The 22225-nt window shown below is 35.2% G+C and overlaps 1 protein-coding gene and 2 pseudogenes across 1 annotated transcript in view; all 3 read left to right on the top strand.

Moving 5' to 3' along the window:
• The window catches only part of LOC18042757, a 23525-nt pseudogene extending 19559 nt beyond the window's left edge, over window positions 1-3966 (top strand).
• Window positions 3967-8152: 4186 nt separating this feature from the next.
• On the top strand, window positions 8153-12780 carry LOC18042755 (annotated as a pseudogene).
• Window positions 12781-17338: 4558 nt separating this feature from the next.
• The window catches only part of LOC18040732 (probable disease resistance protein At4g27220), a 7284-nt gene continuing 2397 nt past the window's right edge, over window positions 17339-22225 (top strand). The window contains exons 1-2 of the mRNA XM_006432929.2: window positions 17339-17448; window positions 19763-22194. Of these exons, the coding sequence (XP_006432992.2) occupies window positions 19801-22194 (2394 nt within the window). The 5' untranslated portion in view covers window positions 17339-17448; window positions 19763-19800. The remainder of the gene's footprint in view (window positions 17449-19762; window positions 22195-22225) is intronic.

Genomic DNA, 22225 nt, shown 5'->3' with positions numbered 1-22225 from the left:
TTTTTAAAAAAAAAAAAAAGCCTTCCAAAAAATTTTAAAATTTTTTTGTAATCTTAAGTCTTGTTATTTGGTTTTGCTCTGTTCTCTATCTAGTTGTGTCCAGCTGTGCCGCTGTCTCTGTTTTATTCTCCATCCACTCTTTGTATTTTTTTCCTTTTTATTTTGTTCCATCTTGTTGTAGTCACTTGTGTTCCATCTTGTTGTGGTCACCTGTTGAATTGTTTTTCCAAAATTCAGAAAAAGAGAGATAGAGAGACAAGGACAAAGGACTGAAGATGGCTGAAATCATTCTTACTATTGTTTTAGAAGTTGTAAAGTGCTTGGCTCCTCCCGCATATCGCCAAATTAGCTATTTGCGTGAGAGTAAGTACACGAGCAACTTACAGAATCTCAACACTGAAGTTGCGAAACTAAAGTCTGAGAGGGTGAGTACAGAGCACCAGGTTGATGAGGCTAAAAGAAAAGGAGAAGAGATTGAAGAGAACGTTGAGAATTGGCTTGCAACGGCCAACAGTGTCATTGAAGAGGCAGATAAATTTACAGAAGATGAAGCCACTGCAAATAAGCGTTGTTTCAAGGGGTTATGTCCTAATTTGAAGACCCGCCCTCGACTTAGCGAGGAAGCAGAGAGGCAGAAGGAGGCTGCTGTCAAAGTCCTGGACGCTAGACCAGTTAATAGTATTTCCTATAGCATCATTCCGGAGGATACCTTGCTTATGCCTAACAAAGACTTCGAGGCCTTTGAATCAAGAACGTCCATTCTGAATGAAATAATTGATGCATTAAAAAATCCCAATGTCAACATGCTTTTGATTTATGGAATGGGCGGAATCGGAAAGACGACGCTAGCTAAAGAAGTTGCTAGAAAAGCAGAGTGTGACAAGCTTTTCGATCAGGTGGTTTTTTCTGAGGTCTCTGAGAGTCGAGACGTAAGAAAGATTCAAGGAGAAATCGCGGATAAACTAGGTCTAAAATTTGATGAGGAGAGTGAATCGGGTAGGGCAAGAAGACTCTATGATCGACTGAAGAAAGAGAAGAGGATCCTTGTAATCTTGGATAATATTTGGGAAAATCTTGATTTGTTGGATGTCGGAATTCCTCACGGAGACGATCACATGGGATGTAAAGTGCTGTTCACGGCAAGGAGTGAAGAAGTATTGTCTGGAGAGATGGAGTCTCGAAAAAATTTCCCAGTTGGATTTTTAAAAGAAGATGAAGCTTGGAGTCTATTCACGAAGATGGCAGGTGATTATGTTGAAGGTAATGAATTGAAAGAGGTAGCAAGGGATGTGGCAAAGGAATGTGCAGGTCTACCAGTTTCGATTGTGACGGTTGCAAGGGCATTAAGGAGCAAGAGCATACGTGAATGGAAGGATGCATTGGAACAGCTAAGAAGGCCTTCTTCATCGAATTTTAAGGATGTACAGCCAGCTGCATATAAAGCTATCGAGTTGAGCTACAATAAACTAAAAAGGGATGATCTCAAGAACATCTTTTTGCTAATAGGATATACAGCCATATCATCTATTCATGACTTGTTAATGTGTGGTATGGGATTGGGTTTATTTCAAGGTGTGAATAAGATTGAAGTAGCACGAAATCGAGTACATACATTGGTGCGCACACTCAAAGCTTCTTGTATGTTGCTTGACCATATAAGCCAGAAGAAAGAGTTGTTTTCTATGCATGATGTAGTTCGCGATGTTGCCGTATCAATTGCATCTACTGAACGAAATGTGTTTACTGCTACAATCTCCCAGGTATTCCCTAATTTGGAAAAGTTGAAAGTTGATGCAAAGCACGTAGTAACAAATAAATATCTATTTTCTGAAGACTTGCTTTGCAAACTAAAATATCTTTACGTGGAGTTGGTTGATGAGCGGACTATTTTATCACTTGGTGACTTCCTCCAGAGACTTCACACAATGAAAGTACTCCAAATAGGAGGATATGGTGCTTGGTTGCCGGAAGAGAATGTTGAAAATGGGATGAGGGTAGAAATAAGAGAAGCAAAATATCAACTGGAGCACATTTTGATGGAGGAGTCTTCTGTTACGAACAACTTGGTTATTCTACGTGTAATTGGGTGTCACCATTTGGTCAATCTAGTGCCATCGTCGTCATCCTTTCAGAATCTTACAAATATGGTGGTATCGTGTTGCGAAAGATTGAAAATCGTATTAACATCCTCAATTGCAAAGACTCTGGTGCGACTTAGATATATGGAGATAGAATCATGCGATAAGATAGCAGAAATAGTACTTGGGGATGATGTTGTAGCACAAGATGAGGTTATTACTTTCAGAGAATTGAAGGAGTTGAAGCTTTTACACTTAAAAAGTCTGACAAGCTTCTGCCCTGGCAATTGTGCTTTCAATTTCCTATCTTTGGAAAGATTAGTGGTGGATGATTGCCCCAGTATGAAGATTTTCTCTGAAGGAAAATTAAGTACACCCAAATTACACAAAGTGCAGCGGCTGGGTGAAGCATGTTGGGATTGGAAGGACGACCTTAACACAACCATACGAAAGGTATATATTTCTCAACAATTAGCTTTTTCCCTCTCTTGCTTTTTCTCCACTTTCACTCTCACTCCAAATCCCTAACTTAATTTCCTCCTCTTGCTCCTGCTCCTAAAATAAGTAGGCGAGTTTACCCGGGATGGTTGCTGGGGTTTGGTCAGATGACAGCGGCTTGCAGCTGGAAGCAACTACTCAGTTCAGCAAACTGCTTTCGATTGAGAGGAGTCCACAAATTGATAAAGTCATACAATCTGGCGTTGTTCCGCGCTTTGTTGAGTTTCTTATGAGGGAAGACTATCCGCAACTTCAGTATGAGGCTGCTTGGGCTCTTTCAAACATTGCTTCTGGAACTTCAGAGAACATTAAGGTGGTGATTGACCACGGTGCCGTTCCAATATTTGTGAAGCTGCTTGCTTCCCCAAATGATGATGTCCGCGAGCAGGCTGTTTGGGCATTGGGAAATGTTGCTGGTGACTCATCTGGATGCCGTGATCTAGTGCTTGGTGAAGGAGCTTTGATTCCATTGCTGGCAGAGTTAAATGAGCATGCTAAGCTTTCAATGCTGAGAATTGCCGCAAGGACATTGTCTAATTTATGCAAGGGCAAGCCAGAACCACCATTTGATCAGGTAAGGGCAGCTCTTCCGGCACTTGCACAGCTTATTCATTTAGATGATGAAGAGGTGTTGAGTGACGCCTGTTGGACACTCTCCTATCTTTCTGATGGTACGAAATGACAAAATTCAAGCTGTGATCGAGGCAGGTGTCTGTCCACGACTTGTTGAGCTCCTTGGCCATCCATCACCCTCGGTGCTCACTCCTGCCCTGCGGACTATTGGAAATATTGTGACGGGGGATGAATTCCAGATTCAGTGTATAATTAACTGTGGTGCACTGCCATACTTTTGGGACATGTTGGTCCATAATCATGGAGAGAGCATCAAGAACGAAGTCAGCTGGATTATTTCAAATATTACAGCTGGAAACAGGGAGCAGATTCAGGCGGTAAGTGATGCCGGCTTAATTGGTCCCATTGTCAATCTGCTTCAAAATGCTGAATTTGATACAGAGAAGGAGGCCGCTTGGGCAATTTCAAATGCCACCAAGTTTGGCACTCATGAGCAAATCAAATACCTCGTGAGAGAGGGGTGTGTAAAACCATTGTGTGATCTGCTTCTATGCGCTGATCCAAAGATCGTCACTGTTTGCTTAGAAGGATTAGAGAACATTTTGAAGGTCGGGGTAGCTGAAATGAATACGGGTACCGCCGTTGGAGATTTTAATCAATATGCCCAGCTGGTTGAGGAGGCTGAGGGATTAGAAAAGATTGAAAATCTACGAAGTCATGACGACAACGGCATCTCTGAGAAGGCAGTAGAGATTCTCGAGACATACTGGTCCAGCCGTGTGATTGGAAGAGGACGATGATACAAAGGAGGAAGATGCAAAAGGTAGAGACAACTAGTAGTAATTATTAACAAAGGTTTATTACTATTACTATTACTATTATTATTATTATTATTTGGAATCGGCTTTCAGACCGTAAAACAACACTCATCTTGTTTCTTTTATTTTATGATTTCAGGTTTAATGGTGGAAGATTCATGCATGCTTGTGTGCCCCTCTCGTGTTAAGTGTATTGTGGATTGCTGCTGTGTTTCGACACAGTTAATGATGAAACTCCTCATCAAATGATCTTTAATCATTCTAATCATGCTTTTTTTTTTTAATGGAGATCGTTGAGTATTTTAGTATATAGTAATAAAATTCATTGAAGCATTACATTCAATATAATACCATTGTCTGATACTAGAAATTAATGTGTCTTACCAAAGTGTGTGTATTTAATGCTTAATTTGGGTACATATGAAAATTTATGTAAATATAAATGAGATCGTATATAAATAGAAAGCGAAAAAAGTTGTTCAAACATACAAGTACAAAGTTTTTGAAAGCATTGGTTACAGAGTAAAATATATATATAACAAATTTATATTATATTGATGTACGATAATATAATACTAGGCAAATTTTGAAAATCTTAATTTACTTATAATCTTTTCTAATTTGGTATGCGCAAAAAGATTTTTATTATAAAACCAACCTTTAATTTGCAATTGTGAACCATGGATCTCATTCAATTATTATATATAAATTTTTTACTACGATTCGTCACATGTTTTCTGAAAACTTATCAAAACAATCTTTAGAACTATCTCTCGCGTAAATCAAAACAAAGGAGAAAACAAATTCCAAGAAAAACTTATCACATGTTTTCTGAAAACATTCACTTATAGTTTCTAATAATATTAGTTTAAGGATGGTACATTGTTTCATTATCACAGGCATTTTGTGCCGCTGTAAAAAGTGTTCACTTTCACATTTCGGAAAATTTGGCAGTGTTTCTGCTAGCAAATAAATGTACTCATAAAATTTAATTTTGCGTGTAAATTAGTTGGTTGAAAATATTGCATGACCCAGGCGTGTATTATTTTTATTATTTTTTAATTTTATTATTTTTTAATTTTATTAAGGCCAATCATTTTATGCCATATAATTAAGTTTATATAAAATATTTTCATCAAAAGAATTCTGAATCTATCATCATCACTTACATCCTTGGACTTCTCTCTAAGTATAGTCAATAGTCCAATGTCACGTGAATGTCCTCAGAAAACTTGAGAAAGTATTGTACTATCCTTACTCAACCTCGAGTAAATTACTTTGATTGTCAAGTACTCGACTTACTCTATATTAACTTCTTTCGCTTAATCCATCTTTTTTTATTTTGTCAGTTAATTACCAGAAATTTCATTTCTTTACAAACCCGTTATTATGCATGATTTACTTTTAAATTAAAAGCAGAGAAGTATATAGCATAAGCTTTTATCAGCAGTTCAGAAAAATGAATAGCAGTTATCATTTTCTTTAGAGCAGGCATTATTTCAATTCACAAAGTTTTTTCATTTTGAATTAGTATGTGTTTTACTGATTTTATTGATGGTGAAAGAAATTAGAAGATTTTTTCTTCCCCCCCCCCCCCCCCCCCTTCTCCCCAGGTGGATATATATGAGTCAAGGTCTTTCATTGGTGGTAAAGTGGATTCTTTTATTGATAAATATGGAAACCATATTGAAATGGTAAACCACATTTTCTTTGGATGCTACAACAATCTATTCCGATTGATGAAAAAGGTAAAGCTTGCTTAGTTGTGGATATGTGTGTTTGAATGATTATAAAAAGCACACTAGCCATGCAAAGGAATTATGATTTGAGATTCTTGAAACAAGAACTATAATTCCTCTTGACCATGCCATCTATAGTGATGATAACTGGTTATAGTTTACTCGTTGTAGGAAAATATGAAAATGTTCTTCAAATATCATGATGGATCAGAATCATAGCTCCTCTTTAAATTGACCCTGTGTTTATAATCTGATGGTTTTTCATGGATGTCTACAGGTCAGTGCGGACACAAAAAAATTTACTCATGAAGGATCATACTCATACATTTGTGAATAAGGGTGGTGAAATTGGTGGTATGGTTATTTCTTGATCACTTAAGACTACTAATAGTTTTTATAATTTTACCTTTATTAAGCTATAACCACTTTATAGAAATAAAGCTAATTGGGTTCTAATATCATGATTATAGAAAAGTTTAACCGTATTATTTTATTAAAAGAATGTGGCGTAACGGCGAGAAAATGACCATAAAATTATATGATATTCCAATGTTAAGTGAAAAATTAACCATATATTTTTGTTTTATCGTCATTTCGTGACCATTGAAGTTTTGCACCACTTTTTCCATCATCGTTGCATGACACGCGTCCTTCAAATAATGCAAGTAGTAGTAATAACGCTTGTCAACCTGGGGGGCCACATGTATGACCAAACGAAGAAAAAACAAAAGCAAATCTCTCTCGTTTTCCCGCCTTCCCGCCTCTCAATCAATCAAATGCTTTCGTTTTGCAAGTTGTGATGGGTATGTGGGATGTGCAAAAATTTAATGCATTCAAAAGCCAACATATTCGTAAACGAGTTAAGTCGGAGTTAGATACTTACTTGGAAGAAGAGGATAAGACTACTCCAGACTTCGATATTTTAATGTGGTGGAAGGTGAATAGAAGTAGATATCCGATATTGTCTGAGATTGCTAGAGATTTGCTGGCTGTTCCGGTCTCCACAGTTGCTTCCGAATCTGCTTTTAGTGCGGGAGGTCGATGTTTAAGCCCACATCGTAGTAGACTTCATCCGAGTACAGTAGAGGCCTTAATGTGTACTCAGAATTGGATATGGGCTCAATTAAAAGGTATCAAATTCAGCTCACTTCTGCACTTATTTGATTTTGATGGTATTTGTTTTTTTTTTATATTTTACAAGTTTTTTTTTTAAATTAGGTGAGATTCCTAAAGATAAGGTGATGAATGGGGAAGAAATAAATGGAGAAGTGACTGATAATGATGATGAAGAGGAGACCCAACCATGTTCTAAATAGTGTTTATTTTTCTTTTTTTGGTATGTGCTTGATGCTTATTGTGATGCTCAATTATTAATATCATGGTTATACTTATTTATTAAATTCCTTAAGCTAACGGCAAATCTGCAAATAAATAGAAGCATGGTAGATTTTTTTTTTTGAAAAGAAAGTAAAGCTTTCTAATTGATAAAATTTGAGAGTAACATCATGATCTGGACTGGAAACTCTTCCAGCCATATGACAGAATTCTCAAAATCCAGAGCCACTTTTGCTATAGCATGAGCTATGGCATTACACTTCCTTGGAACATACTGTAATGAAGATGCATTCGAGATCTGCAGCTGTTGTTTTATTTCTTCTACTGTCCAAGAAACTTCAGTCAAGCTACTTTTCCTACTCCACACCAGCTCCACCACTTTTGTTGAATCCGATTCAATAATCATGGGCAAATATTCTACTTGTTGGGCAACTTGAAAGCCAAAAAGGACTGCTTCAGCCTCCAGAAGCATGGTAGATTTGATATGAAAGAAACCTTTCTTATCAAAAAGATACTAGGAAAAATAATGCTTTAGTATTTATGCTGTGATCATATGTCTGCATTTATGCTATTGACAAAAACATAATATTTCTGCATTTATGTTCATTTGGCTCATTGTGCATTTAATATTATCTGTGTTTTGCTTGAATTTGCAGATTAATGATGATGATCTTTTTGGAGATTAATGATGTGTTAGAAGATTGGAGATTAATGATGCGTTAGAAGAATGAACTTTTTGTATTTAATTTGAAATTAATTTGTAATTTCATATTATAATTTTTTTTAATTCATAGTTTTGATATTTGTTATGTTTATTATTTTTTATTTGATATTAAAATCTAATACTGATTTTAACTATTTTTTTTTATTTTTTTTTTATTTTTTATATAATAAAAATAAAATATTCATGATATCCATGGATATCCATATCTTTATGGATAAAATCCATATCCATGTCCAATATTAAATACTGGTTATGAATATGAATATATCCATCATGGATAATTATAGATTTGTATTTAGATGGATATTATCCATCCATAATTGGATACTTGCCTTCCCTAACCACAACTACGATGCACCTGCTCTATTCATAGACCGTGTGGAATTAAATGTATGCAAAAAAACAATAACCACAGAATTTCAATAAATGTACAATCAACGGTGGACATTGAATACGAAAATTGAGGGGAACCGGGAGAGGCAAGAGGTGGTGGCCCAGTTGATGTTGCAGTGAATTATGGAGAAACGTAAAAATATGTGACAACACAACATCGTCGTCTTTCCTCAAACCTTGTACAAAGATAAGGATATCTTTTAAATAAATAAATACAATTGCTTGATAATAAATTAATTAATCACCCCATTAAGATATTACTTATCATTCCCTCTCTTTAAAATTTAGTTGGTTGCTTTGGACACTCCATCCATTATCGTTAGTGACAAAGCCACCAGCATTTTGTGCTCTTCACGTGGACTAATGTTGTGCATTAATGAAAAGGGCAAAACAAGAAAAAAACAAAAATGCACTTGGCCAACCTCTCCGAAACAGTTCCCTGACAAAACTCTCTTCCTTAGCATCTTGTTAGATTCTTAAACTCAAAGATACCGCATTATTTTTAGTTTCTTAGTTAAATTTTGTTGATGTTGACAAATCTTTGTTGATATGAAAGAAAAACACTTTGTTATTGAAGCAAAAGAGAGCTCCGCTCGGTTGAGCTGAATTGAGTTCCAATTGAATTTCTTTGATTTCAGCTCAGGATTTGCAATATGGGTTCTTCAGTTCTGTTTCCTGCAACTTCAGTTACTGGCGTTACATGGTCTCGGGTTCAAGTGAAGGATCCAAGATTCGGTGTACGGGCTTCTTTGGACACTAATGTTTCTGATATGAGCGTTAATGGTAAATTTCTCTTCTTTTTGTTTTATTTGATTGGCTTGTTTGCTAAGCATTGATCTTTTGGCTTTTCTGGTTTCTGGGTATTTTGTTTTGTGTTGCTTGGTGGATTTTTATGCGTTTATTGCTGGAAGCTCTTTTTGGTTTGTAGTGTTTGCCAATTATGAATTTTTGAGGGAATTGATGGAGAAGTGGCGGTGCACTTGAACAATTTTGAATTGAATTTGTGGCAGAATTGTTTATGGATTGGAGTTAAAGATAAAGAGAACGTTTAAAATCTGGCTTTGGAGTGTTATTGAGTGGCTTCCGGAGCCTCTAGTGGAAATTTTATTAAAGGAATTGAGGAACAGACCGAGTATTTTGTATTCTTAAAATTTATTGGGTTTCACAATTCTGCTTTGTGTCTCTCTTTGGATACATTTCATGTTTAGGAATTTAGTACCTTTAAACACATATATTTCCATTATCGCTGTGGATAATTGGATGGTATACTTGGCAGCTCCCAAGGGTTTGTTTCTACCAGAACCGGAACATTATAGAGGACCAAAGCTGAAAGTGGCTATTATTGGAGCTGGGCTTGCAGGCATGTCAACAGCAGTGGATTTGTTGGATCAAGGCCACGGGGTTTTGCTTATTTAGATTTCAATCTTCTGAATGCTTTCATTGGCCTCTGAAGTACATTTTTCCCTAAATTGTTTCACTTTTGCCATTCATCCTCTTGCCTAAACTCAAAATTTCAAGTAAATTGGCTTCTAACCTCTATTTTTTCAAAGTAAATAGCAGAAGCTTTTATCAGCATTTCGGAAAAAATATCAGCAGTCATAATTTTTCTTAGGAGTTGGCATTATTTCAATTCACAAACTTTATGTCATTTTGAATTAGTATGTGTTTTACTGATTTTGTTGATGGTGAAAGAATTTAGAAGAATTTTTATTCCTTTTTGTTTTACCTTCTATTGGTTTATGGATTGTCTAATTCAATAATAACTCTGATTTGGTTCATGATTTTGATTTTCAACTCCAGAACTTGATTTCGGGTTTCTGATTGGACCCGTTTGGGCTGCGCTGCAACCGCGCAGCTGCCCCAAACGGGTCTTTTGTCTACAAATCAGCTTAAGGTAGTGCATATGGATTTATGCTAGATTTTTCTTTTGTCTACAAATCAGCTTAAGGTAGTGCATATGGATTTATGCTAGATTTTGATTTTGTTGATGTTATCTTTTGCACTGTGATTGCAAAGCAGTATGATGAGGCAGTACTCCTTTTTTCATGTTGAAGCTTCTTGCCTCTTTTGGATTCTCTTTTGATGTACTTTGCCTCATAAATTGCTCAAGTGCAGACTTATGATAAAGCAAGAAATGCTCTTGCTCTTGCTCTGAGTGCTGTTGTAAAGGCACTTGTTGATCCTGATGGAGCCTTGAAGGACATATGAGATTTGGATAGTGTAAGAATGACATCATATTTTCTTGTTTGTTGAATTTCAATCCCTGTTCTTACAGATTGTCATTTTACCTAAAACTTCATTTCTTCTTACAGATAAGCTTCTCTGATTGGTTTTTGTCCAAGGGTTCCAAAGAATGTGGGATCCTGTTGCGTATGCCCTTGGGTTTATTGATTGTGATAACATCAGTGCTCGTTGTATGCTCACTATATTTGCACTGTTTGCGACTAAGACCGAGGCTTCCCTATTGCTGATGCTCAAGGGTTCTCCGGATGTTTATTTGAGTGGGCCCATAAGAAAATATATCACAGATAAAGGGGGCAGGTACGTTTGTATTTACGGGTTCACACCATTGTAGTGATTTGTTAATCTTCTTTGTTTTCTCCTATGATGAACTGATTTTCCCAACCTTGGGATCTGTTCTTGTGAGAACAGGTTCCATCTTAGGTGGGGATGCAGAGAGATACTTTATGATAAATCTGCTAACGGGGAAAAATTTGTCAAAGCACTTGCTACGTCTAAGGTAAATTGTTTAACATGTGGCTCTAATTATTTTTTTATGCATCTATTAATATTCCCTCTGATGGAGGCATAGAGCTAATGCAATGATCTGACATTTGTAAATTTATTGTTTATATCATCTGTTAGAAGCAGCTTCTTTGAGTTTATTCTTTAATGCTTACTGTCTTTCAATTTCTCATTCTATTTCAGGCCACTGACAAGAAGGTTGTGCAAGCTGATGCATATGTTGCAGGTTCATGGTTAAATCTTCGTTATTTATTTCTACTTCTACATTTTTTTTTTAACTCCTGAATCATTTAGTTGAACGGTTTTTCTTTATTCAACTTCTTATTTAATGGCTGCATGTGATGTCCCTGGAATTAAAAGATTGCCTCCATCATCGTGGAGGGAAATGAAAATTTTCAACAATATTTATGAGCTAGTTGGAGTTCCCGTTGTCACAGTGCAGCTTAGATGCAATGGTTGGGTTACTGAGTTGCAAGACCTAGAACGGTCAAGGTGATGCTCTAATTTTTTGTGAGGTTACCGGAATTCAAACACATGATGCTCTGTGAAGGCCTAAGAAATCAGCTTTCACTTCACTTCCCTTTACTAATGCATTGAAGAAATTTCCATTTTTTAACAGATCCTTGTTTTGAACATGTAGACAATTGAGGCAAGCTGTGGGGTTAGATAACCTTTCATATACTCCAGATGCAGATTTATCTTGCTTTGCAGATCTAGCACTCACTTCACCAGAAGACTACTACAGAGAAGGGCAAGGTTCGTTGCTCCAGCAAGACAAATTTCTTATCCTCGTCATTATTAGTTATTTTTTGTGCATGGAATCTGATTGACTTCCTTTTGCTAAGTGTCTTTGTATTCTGTGTTACTTACTATAGCCATATTATATTTCAGATGCATTTTGACACCTGGAGATCCTTATATGCCCTTACCAAATGATGAAATTATAAGGAGAGTGGCAAAGCAGGTTGGTAGCGTTCAGTGACACCTTCAATTCATATAATATGTATTAGGTTATGCTTTTTTGCTTTTCTTATCCTAGATGTTTATCTCACATTTTTTAGTGACCTGAGTACCAAAAAAGGTCATGCAACTTTCTGGATAATATACATGAGTCCATACTATCCATTCACGGTTCCTTTTATTAGGTTTTAGCTCTATTTCTATCATCCCAAGGTTTAGAAGTTATTTGGTCATCTTTCGTCAAAATCGGGCAATCTTTGTGCGGTGAGGGACCTGGTAAAGACCCCTTCAGACGCGATCAAAAGACACCAGTGAAGAACTTCTTCCTCGCCGGCTCATATACAAAACAGGTAACTGTATATAATTGTTTCATTCTAAATATTGGAAAGAAAGAGATACGTCTTCTAAATGGTTTCACTCTCACTGGATTACATAGATAGTATGGAAGGAGCAACTTTGTCTGGTAGACAAGCCTCAGGCTACATATACAATGCCGGGGAAGAATTAGTAGCACTGAGGAAGCAGCTTGCTGCCTTTAAATCTCTAGAACAAATGGAAGCTCCAACTACTACTAATGATGAACTGAGTCTTGTCTGATCACAATCTGTTTGAGGTGTTGCGGCAGGAGTAAGGTTTTTCCACATCTAAACGCCCTTCACTTTTACAGGATTACATAGATAATATAGAATGAGCAACTTGTTGCCTTAATTTGAATCTCAAGAACAAATGGAAAATCCAGCTTTTACTGATGAACTAAGTAAATGGTTGGGATGGTGGGGCTGGAGTAATGTTTTCCAATATCTATGTAATTCCAATGAGATAATCAATTTTCATAAAATTCATTATTAAGTTAATGGACAGGAGGCCTAACCAACTATGTATGACTATTTCTCTTATGAGACAGCAATTTTTGCTGTTGTTTTCATCTCATCATATGTACATCTGCTGCATGAGAAATTGGGATACAGACAAGACATGAACAAAACCCCAGGAGTCTAAGCTACAAATGGGCAGGGAATCTCCGACAAGCTCCACAGCATTATAATTACTGAAAAGAGTATTTCTTTCCCATGCCTTTTGAATTCTATTTCTTAAAATACCTCTGTTTAATTTATAAAATACTGATCCATAAATGAAAATTAATCTTTTTCTGATTAAATCTCACCCTGAAAAGAGTATTTCTTTCAAGTTTTTGTTTATAATACATGCAAATTTTAAAATTTTAATTTATTTTGTTCTTATTACATAATTTTTATCCCCATAATTCTTAATTCTTAAAATTTTTCAAAAAAATATTTTCCATTAAAATTTAAACTATAAATATAAATTATGAAACTGGATGGGTGTAAAAAAAAAATTAAAAGGATAGCTTATTTAAGTGTTTAATTGATTTTTTTTTATTTGAATGAAATAAAAAATTAATTTATCTTCAATTATTTAAGTAATTTCAATTAAAAAAGAATTTTATAAGGAATTTACACCTAGAGATAGCAGTTTTTGACATTGGGGCCGGCATCCTTATTGTAAGGACAATCTCAGAAATAGAAGGGGTACAAACACATTTCACCCTTAGCAAAAAGGGTTACAAGTTACTAAGAATATATGTGATAAATATTAATCTAAAATGGGAAGTAATTAAAAAGTAATGTATAACATCCCAAATTGGGTTTTTTTTTTCCTTGGGATCAATGACATAGTTAATGAAATAATATTATTCAAGTGTTTATCAGCTAATTAAATTATCAAACGTAGATTACAAAACATACAAAAAGTGGTCTAACATTATGAATCATCTAATAATTAAAACATTTATTACATGTAACCCGACATGTAAGTTTGCGATTCTTTGATGGTTTATTATTCTTGATTCATTAATCACTGTGTGGTGTGCGATCTTGGGGAATCTAGATCAGCTTAGATTTGGTCTTAGGTTCAACAGATTAATACTAATGACATTGGCACGGTAGAGTAAGCTATTGCCATAGCATCTCCCGGGGATGACGGTATGTATTGGCTAATCCAATTGCATCATTCACATGAAACAATAGTGATGTGCATCATTCAATTTAAGAGCTGTTCCAAAGCTACTTGTAGTTTAAAAACTAATTATTTTTGTGTTCATGTAAGTTACATTACTATGTAACTTAGTCACACCCTAGTTTCATAGATTACATATTGATTACCTCTTGTTCAACTAAATTTATGTTACTTTTTCGTTAAATAGAATTTACAAACTTAGTCAACTTTCATTATTGATAATAGCGTTTCCGTTATATGAATGAGTACATTACGGAACATTTGCAACCTATAATGACCAAAAAGTGTTGTAACATGCGTAGAAGGACTTGTCGTATTGGAATTGATACATTAAGCTTCATGGTTATTAATAGAGTTCATTGAACTGCAGCTGAGAGTGAAAACAACAATTGTAGAACCCACAAAAATAGCAAAGAAAGGAAAGTTTTGAAATTAAGATGCAAACCTTGTTGTCAATCACTTTTCTCCATTTTACGCTTCGTTTTTTTTAATAATTTGCTGGAAATTAATGTCAAAATATGAATAGTTGAGAGGAAAAGAATTTGCAGGAAAAAAATTGATAAGAATTACACGTGAGTTTTGATGTCTATTTATGTAAACGTTAATTAAAACAAAGTCTTAGTTATTTAATTTCATTAATGATTGACACATGCCAATAAATCATTAAAAGTTTAAGACGACTAGAAGAAAAAATGCCTAGAACATTATTTGAATCCAATAATAATTATTTGGAACAATGCTTTGTTGCTAAGAAAAAAAAAAAAAAAGCTATGTTGCATTAAAGATTAAGATAAAATAATTTTTTTTAAATTAATCAGAATAGTACTTTACTCTTTACACTTTTAAGATAATTTTCGTTCTAAATTTGTGCCTCAAAAGTTTACCACTTGAGACAGCGATCGTACCAGTTACATAGATTATAAAACCTGTAACATTATTGAGCACTAACCGACTCTAGAGGAGCGGACCCTGTTGCTCTTCGTCACTAGTAACAAGTTTCCAAGCTGATACGATGATAGCCATGCTTGTGAGTTTGATGTGGAGGAGCACTAACCGATTTGACCGGTATCCTATAATGTCCACGTGTGAAGCTATTGAATGTCTGATCACTTTCCTTTGAATCCAACGGTTACTTCGGATAAGAACAAAAAAGAACGTCTAATATGGTGCAACTTTTGTACCGCAAACGTAGCCGTCTTCGGTTGTCATTATTAATTATAGCTATCTTGGAAAGCAAGTTGAAGGGTCTTACAAGTTTGAAAATGCCGACAGCACTTGCAAGTTCAAGCCGCGTAAGTCTATTAAGGAACATAATTTTGTTTCATTATTTGCAGTTTTCCTTTTTTGTTTTTCGAAAGGGATTGCAGATTGAACGAAGATCACAAGTTTGAAAATTTGGTGATCTATAAGTTCGAATGTTCACACTCAATAATAATGCGTCTTTATAGTTGACTGGGACGACAAAGACTCAAGAGTGTGGAATCCACTTCTTAACGAAAGTAATCTTCAAAGATATTTCAATAGAATCACTTTGAAAATACATCTTACCCTTTCTTTATTTTCGTCTTGATCTAGAACTCAACATCACTACTAATTCGCATCTGTTTTGTTGTAATCTCCACTATTTAAACGAACTATACATATATGGTTAAAAAAATATTTAGTTAAGTCTAAAGATATAATATTTTGAAAAAATAATGTTCGTAGATAAAAAAGTTATTGTCATCCCTATTGATCGAGCCTATATTAGTTAGTAAGGATACTCCTTTGAAGCAAACTTACTCTGAGATCATCAAACAAGTTGCTCACTATTAGGTAGCATTGTTGTAATTATTCATCATAGTTGTCATAGAAAGCTTGAAGGGTCATGAGTTTGAAAATGCGGATAGGATTTTGTTTGATTATGTGCATTCCCAGAGAACAAGGGAATGGGAATGCAGATTCAAATGGGAATCTAGATGAAGTTAAATTAATGTTAATCTTTTATTGTTTTTCAAATGGGAATGCAGATTCAATAAGGATCACGAGTTTGAAAATTTGGTGATCAATTGTGTCCTTTCACACTCAAAATTAATTATTTGTCTTTATAGCTGACTGATTTTGCAGCTGACTGACTAAGACGACGAAGACTCAAGTGTGGGATCCAGCTCTTAACGGAAGTAATTTTCAAAGATCTCTCAACAGATTCATTTTGAAAGTATAACCTTACCCTTTCCTTATTTCGTCTTTTGATCTCGAAGACACTTCGCTCTTTCGAATTTTCTCTAGATCAAGAAACCCTTTGTTAACTTCAATCTTCTGAACTCAACAACTCTGCTAATCCACATCTGTTCATTTGTTGTAATCTCCGCTATTTAAAATAGGTCAAACAACCTATACATATATGGTTAAAAAATGCTAAGTCAAGTCTTAAAATATTTTGAAAAATAGTGTTTGTGGGTACAAAATTTATTTCCATACCTACAGCCGATAATATACTTCGCATGATGAATTTGATTGAGCCTATATTAGTTAGTAATGATGCTCCTTTGATATCAAATGATGCGAAGTCATGGTACTCACTCACTCTGAATTCAAATTAGTTTAATTATCATTAATTTTATTATCTTGTATCATCATCATCATCATTATCATCATCATCAACAACAACAACTATAAAAATAAGAATAATAACTATAATAATATTTTAATTGAGAATAAAAGTGAAATTATGAAATTTTGGTGAGGTACAATTGAGACTTTAAATAATGAGAACTTGATTCCCAACACTCCCCATGGAAAATAAAGTTCTTTTTTTTTATTTCAAAAATATGTAGGCTTCATATATTTTATTTTCATTTTAGTAAATAAAGAGTATCAATCATTCTTATTCTGAATTTTGATTTTTCAATATGAGGAGCAATCTATTAATTTTAATGAAGAAAAACTAACAATTCTTTTATAGTTTTGGTGGGTTTTATAATTCAATTTTTTTTTTTAAATGTGAGAGAAGATGCCGTTAATTTCACGAAACAAGTTGCTCACTAGTCACTATAAGGGAGATTGTTGTCATTATTAATTATAGCTATCTTGGAAAGCAAGTTGAAGGGTATTGCAAGTTTGAAAATGCCGACAGCACTTGCAAGTTGAAGCCGCGTAACTCTATCAACTGTTGAAGGAACAAAACTTTGTTTCATTATTTGTACTTTTTTTAAAAATTTTTAAAAGGGAATGCAGATTCAATAAGGATGACAAGTTTGAAAATTGGGTGATCAATAAGTCTGTTCACATTCAATAATGATTTGTTTTGATAGTTGACTAGGACGACAAAGGCTCAAGAGTGTGGGATTCAGCTCTTAACACGGAAGTAATCTGAGGTGGGCGTTTGGGTTGGGTTAAATTTTTTTTTTTTTAAGTTTTGGCTTTTAAAAATTATATATATATATAAACTCACACACACCATGTTACCTCCCGGCTCCCTCTTCTCCCTTCTCACACCCTCGGTCGACGGTCTCACTCAGCCCCACACGGTCACGCTTTGCCGACGCTGTAGCTTCCCGCCGATCAAGGTTTGACACTTAGTTTACACTGATATTTGGATTTTGTAGTGGGTTTATTGCTGACTTGCTCCTGGGTGTTGTTATTAATTAAATTGGATATTTTTAATTAATTAATTAATAATTGTTCAATTATTTGGAGTGTGTTTGTTGTTGTTGACTGATAATTAAACAATTAGAGGCTGTTCGTGACAAATTGGGGAGGGTTTGTTGCTGTTAACTGATAATTGAACAATTGGAGATTGTTATGATTAAATTAGATTGGGTTTGTTGCTGTTGACTGATAATTAAACAATTGGAGACTGTTATTAATTAAATTGAGAGGATTTTTGTTGTTATTATAAATTAAATTGGAGATTGTTAATTAATTAATTAATTAAATAATTTGTGTGTTTTTTTAAATTTAGAATATGGCACTATGTTGAATTGTTGATTCATAGTTGTTGGTATTATTATTATTATTGTTGTTGTTGTTATTATTGCTATTGTTATTGTTGAAATGTTGTAAAGGATGGTTTGTACTTTGTAGTTGAAATTTGTTGTTAAGGATATTTGGAATTGAGATTTTTAGATTTTAAGTGATTGTTGGTAGAATTTTTGGATTAAATAGTTCCAACCCGTTTTAAACCGAACTAACCCAAAATTTTAGATTGAATTATTCTAACCCAAATTAACCCGAACCGAAATTTTAACATGAATTATCAACCCAGTCCGATCCGAATTATGAACCCGAACTGAATTAAATTCGGTTCGGTTTAGTTTGGGTTGGCGTTTTCAACCCGATTGAGTTTAATTCTCAAACCCGATTGGGTTAAAACCCAAACCGAAATTTGAACAACCCGAACCAAAACCCGACTTGCCCACCCCTACTTCAAAGATCTCCTAATAGAATCACTTTGAAAATACACCCTTACCCTTTCCTTATTTTCGTCTTCCGATTTCGAGGACGCTTCACTCATTTGAAATTTCTCTAGATCAAGAAACCCTTAATTTTTTTAACTTCAAGCTTTTGAACTCAACATCACTACTAATTCACATATGTTTGTTTGTAATCTCCACTATTTAAAAGAGATCAAACAAACTATATCTACATAGTTAAAAAATATTTAGTTAAGTCTTAAGATATAATATTTTGAAAAACAGTGTTTGTAGATAAAAAAAAAAAATTATTATCATGCCTATTGATGGAGCCTATATTAGTTAGTAATGATACTCCTTTGATCACGAATGATGCGAAGTCATGATATCAACTCACTCTGAGATCAGATTGGTTTAATCTGTGAGAGAAGAGGGACATTATAGTATATATAGCTTAAGGGTCTACTATGCTGGTTAAAAAATTTAAGCCAATACTTTAGCATTTATTAGAGAAGAAGTATGAGTCTTCACTATAAAGGAGAAATATGGAAACATAATATAATATAAGGTTTCGTAATTTTTGTTTTTGAAACTATAAGGTTTCGTAATTTTGTAGCAATAAAGTATAGGATATAATATTTGTTATACTAAGTTATTATTTCCCTATAACTTAAAGATTATTTTAATTTAAAGTTTTGACTTAAAATTTTCACACAAATTTATAATCATTGATCTTTAAATTCAATAAAAGAGAATGCGGATGAATTGGCAACTTGAAAAATAAAAGAATAATAACTCTAATTTAAAAGATGATAAGGCAAGTAATGGTAAAAGCTCTGTTTTTTTTTTTTTAATTTAACTTCAAAATATACCATATCTACTTTGTTTACCATCACAAGTAATCGCATACATTAACAAATAATCACAATTTATTTTTTGAATAAATAAACAAAAGAGTTGATGGCAGATGCTGAATAACATGACCCACAAATAAACAACATTTTTTGGACAAGATTAGTTCCAAAAGACATGACCCACAAATAAACAGTAAAAGAAGCCACAAACAATAATTCAGCGAAAGTTCAATTATTCCTTCGCTATTGACATCAATTTTTAACATCAGTCTTTCTTTGCATTCATTCATTTTCAATCAACAACCGCTTTCCTTACTTCCGTCTGTCGATCACAAACACACTTTGCTTCTGTTTATTGTGTTCATTGTTGTTCTGTTATTCAGCATCTGCCATCAACTCTTTGGAATTTTCCATCTTCTGATCTCAACAATACTTGGCCTCTGTTTGTTGTAATCTTAAGTCTTGTTATTTGGTTTTCCTCTGTTCTCTATCTAGTTGTGTCTAGCTGTGCCGCTGTCTCTGTTTTATTCTCCATCCACTCTTTGTATTTTTTTCCTTTTTATTTTGTTCCAACTTGTTGTGGTCACTTGTTGAATTGTTTTTCCAAAATTCAGAAAAAGAGAGATAGAGAGACAAGGACAAAGGACTGAAGATGGCTGAAATCATTCTTACTATTGCTTTAGAAGTTGCAAAGTGCTTGGCTCCTCCCGCATATCGCCAAATTAGCTATTTGCGTGAGAGTAAGTACACGAGCAACTTACAGAATCTCAACACTGAAGTTGTGAAACTAAAGTCTGAGAGGGTGAATACAGAGCACCAGGTTGATGAGGCTAAAAGAAAAGGAGAAGAGATTGAAGAGAACGTTGAGAATTGGCTTGCAACGGCCAACAGTGTCATTAAAGAGGCAGATAAATTTACAGAAGATGAAGCCACTGCAAATAAGCGTTGTTTCAAGGGGTTATGTCCTAATTTGAAGACCCGCCCTCGACTTAGCAAGGAAGCAGAGAGGCAGAAGGAGGCTGTTGTCAAAGTCCTGGACGCTAGACCAGTTAATAGTATTTCCTACAGCATCATTCCGGAGGATACCTTGCTTATGCCTAACAAAGACTTCGAGGCCTTTGAATCAAGAACGTCCATTCTGAATGAAATAATTGATGCATTAAAAAATCCCAATGTCAACATGCTTTTGATTTATGGAATGGGCGGAATCGGAAAGACGACGCTAGCTAAAGAAGTTGCTAGAAAAGCAGAGAGTGACAAGCTTTTCGATCAGGTGGTTTTTTCTGAGGTGTCTGAGAGTCGAGACGTAAGAAAGCTTCAAGGAGAAATCGCGGATAAACTAGGTCTAAAATTTGATGAGGAGAGTGAATCGGGTAGGGCAAGAAGACTCTATGATCGACTGAAGAAAGAGAAGAGGATCCTTGTAATCTTGGATAATATTTGGGAAAATCTTGATTTGTTGGATGTCGGAATTCCTCACGGAGATGATCACATGGGATGTAAAGTGCTGTTCACGGCAAGGAGTGAAGAAGTATTGTCTGGAGAGATGGAGTCTCGAAAAAATTTCCCAGTTGGATTTTTAAAAGAAGATGAAGCTTGGAGTCTATTCACGAAGATGGCAGGTGATTATGTTGAAGGTAATGAATTGAAAGAGGTAGCAAGGGATGTGGCAAAGGAATGTGCAGGTCTACCAGTTTCCATTGTGACGGTTGCAAGGGCATTAAGGAACAAGAGCATACGTGAATGGAAGGATGCATTGGAACAGCTAAGAAGGCCTTCTTCATCGAATTTTAAGGATGTACAGCCAGCCGCATTTAAAGCTATCGAGTTGAGCTACAATAAACTAGGAAGGGATGATCTCAAGAACATCTTTTTGCTAATAGGATATACAGCCATAGCATCTATTGAAGACTTGTTAATGTGTGGTATGGGATTGGGTTTATTTCAAGGTGTGAATAAGATTGAAGTAGCACGAAATCGAGTACATACATTGGTGCGCACACTCAAAGCTTCTTGTATGTTGCTTGACCATATAAGCCAGAAGAAAGAGTTGTTTTCTATGCATGATGTAGTTCGCGATGTCGCCATATCAATTGCATCTACTGAACGAAATGTGTTTACTGCTACAAATGAGCAGGTTGATGGTTGCAGGGAATGGTCGGACGGAAGTGCAATAAAGCATTGCACTTCAATCGTCTTACATGATATCAACACTAATTTGCTTCCTAAAGTACTGGAATGTCCTCAGCTCGAACTTCTTTTTATAAGTGATGATCCTTGGGAATATTCACGAGTAACAATTCCAGACAACTTTTTCAAGAGCATGATACAGGTCAGAGTTGTAAACTTGACTGACATGGATCTACGGTCACTGCCTTCATCACTTGGTCTCCTGTCAAACCTTCGAACACTGAGTTTGTGTTGGTGCTACCTGCCTGATCTAAGTGTTGTAGGAGGCTTGAAGAAACTAGAAATCCTTTGCTTAAGAGATTCTGATATTAAGAAGTTGCCGGTAGAAGTAGGTGAATTGACTTGGCTAAAGTTGCTTGATTTGAGAGATTGTGAGGACCTAGAAGTTATTCCACCAAATATACTGTCAAAATTATCCCGTTTAGAAGAACTATATATAGGTCCTAAAAGCTTTGATAAATGGGAGGTGGAGGTGGAAGGGGTTAAGAATGCAAGCCTTGAGGAGTTGAAGCATTTGCCCAACTTGACCTCTTTGGAATTACGCGCCCGTGACGTCAGCACTCTGCCCAGAGGCCTGCTCTTGGAGAAGCTGGAAAGGTACAGCATACGCATTGGAGATGATGAGGAGAGCAACGGCAGTTGGTGTCGTGAATTCAGTCTCGACCTCAATGACAAGATTTGCTTGAAGGATTCGCTGATCGTGCAACTGCAGAGAATTGAAGACCTTGAATTACGTGGATTGCAAGAGCAAGATGTCGATTATATTCGTAATGAATTAGTCAAAGTGGGCTCTTCCCATCTCAAGCGTCTCCGTATGAGGGGTTTAGACCCCGCCCTCAGTTCGGCAGAGTCAGAGGTATGATCATTCCTAATTAAATAATTGGTGA

Source organism: Citrus clementina, unplaced genomic scaffold (genome assembly GCF_000493195.1).
Source record: "Citrus clementina cultivar Clemenules unplaced genomic scaffold, Citrus_clementina_v1.0 scaffold_5, whole genome shotgun sequence".
Taxonomy (NCBI): domain Eukaryota; kingdom Viridiplantae; phylum Streptophyta; class Magnoliopsida; order Sapindales; family Rutaceae; genus Citrus; species Citrus x clementina.
Note: the sequence above shows the minus strand (reverse complement) of the source record. Positions and strands in the feature narration are given on the sequence as shown.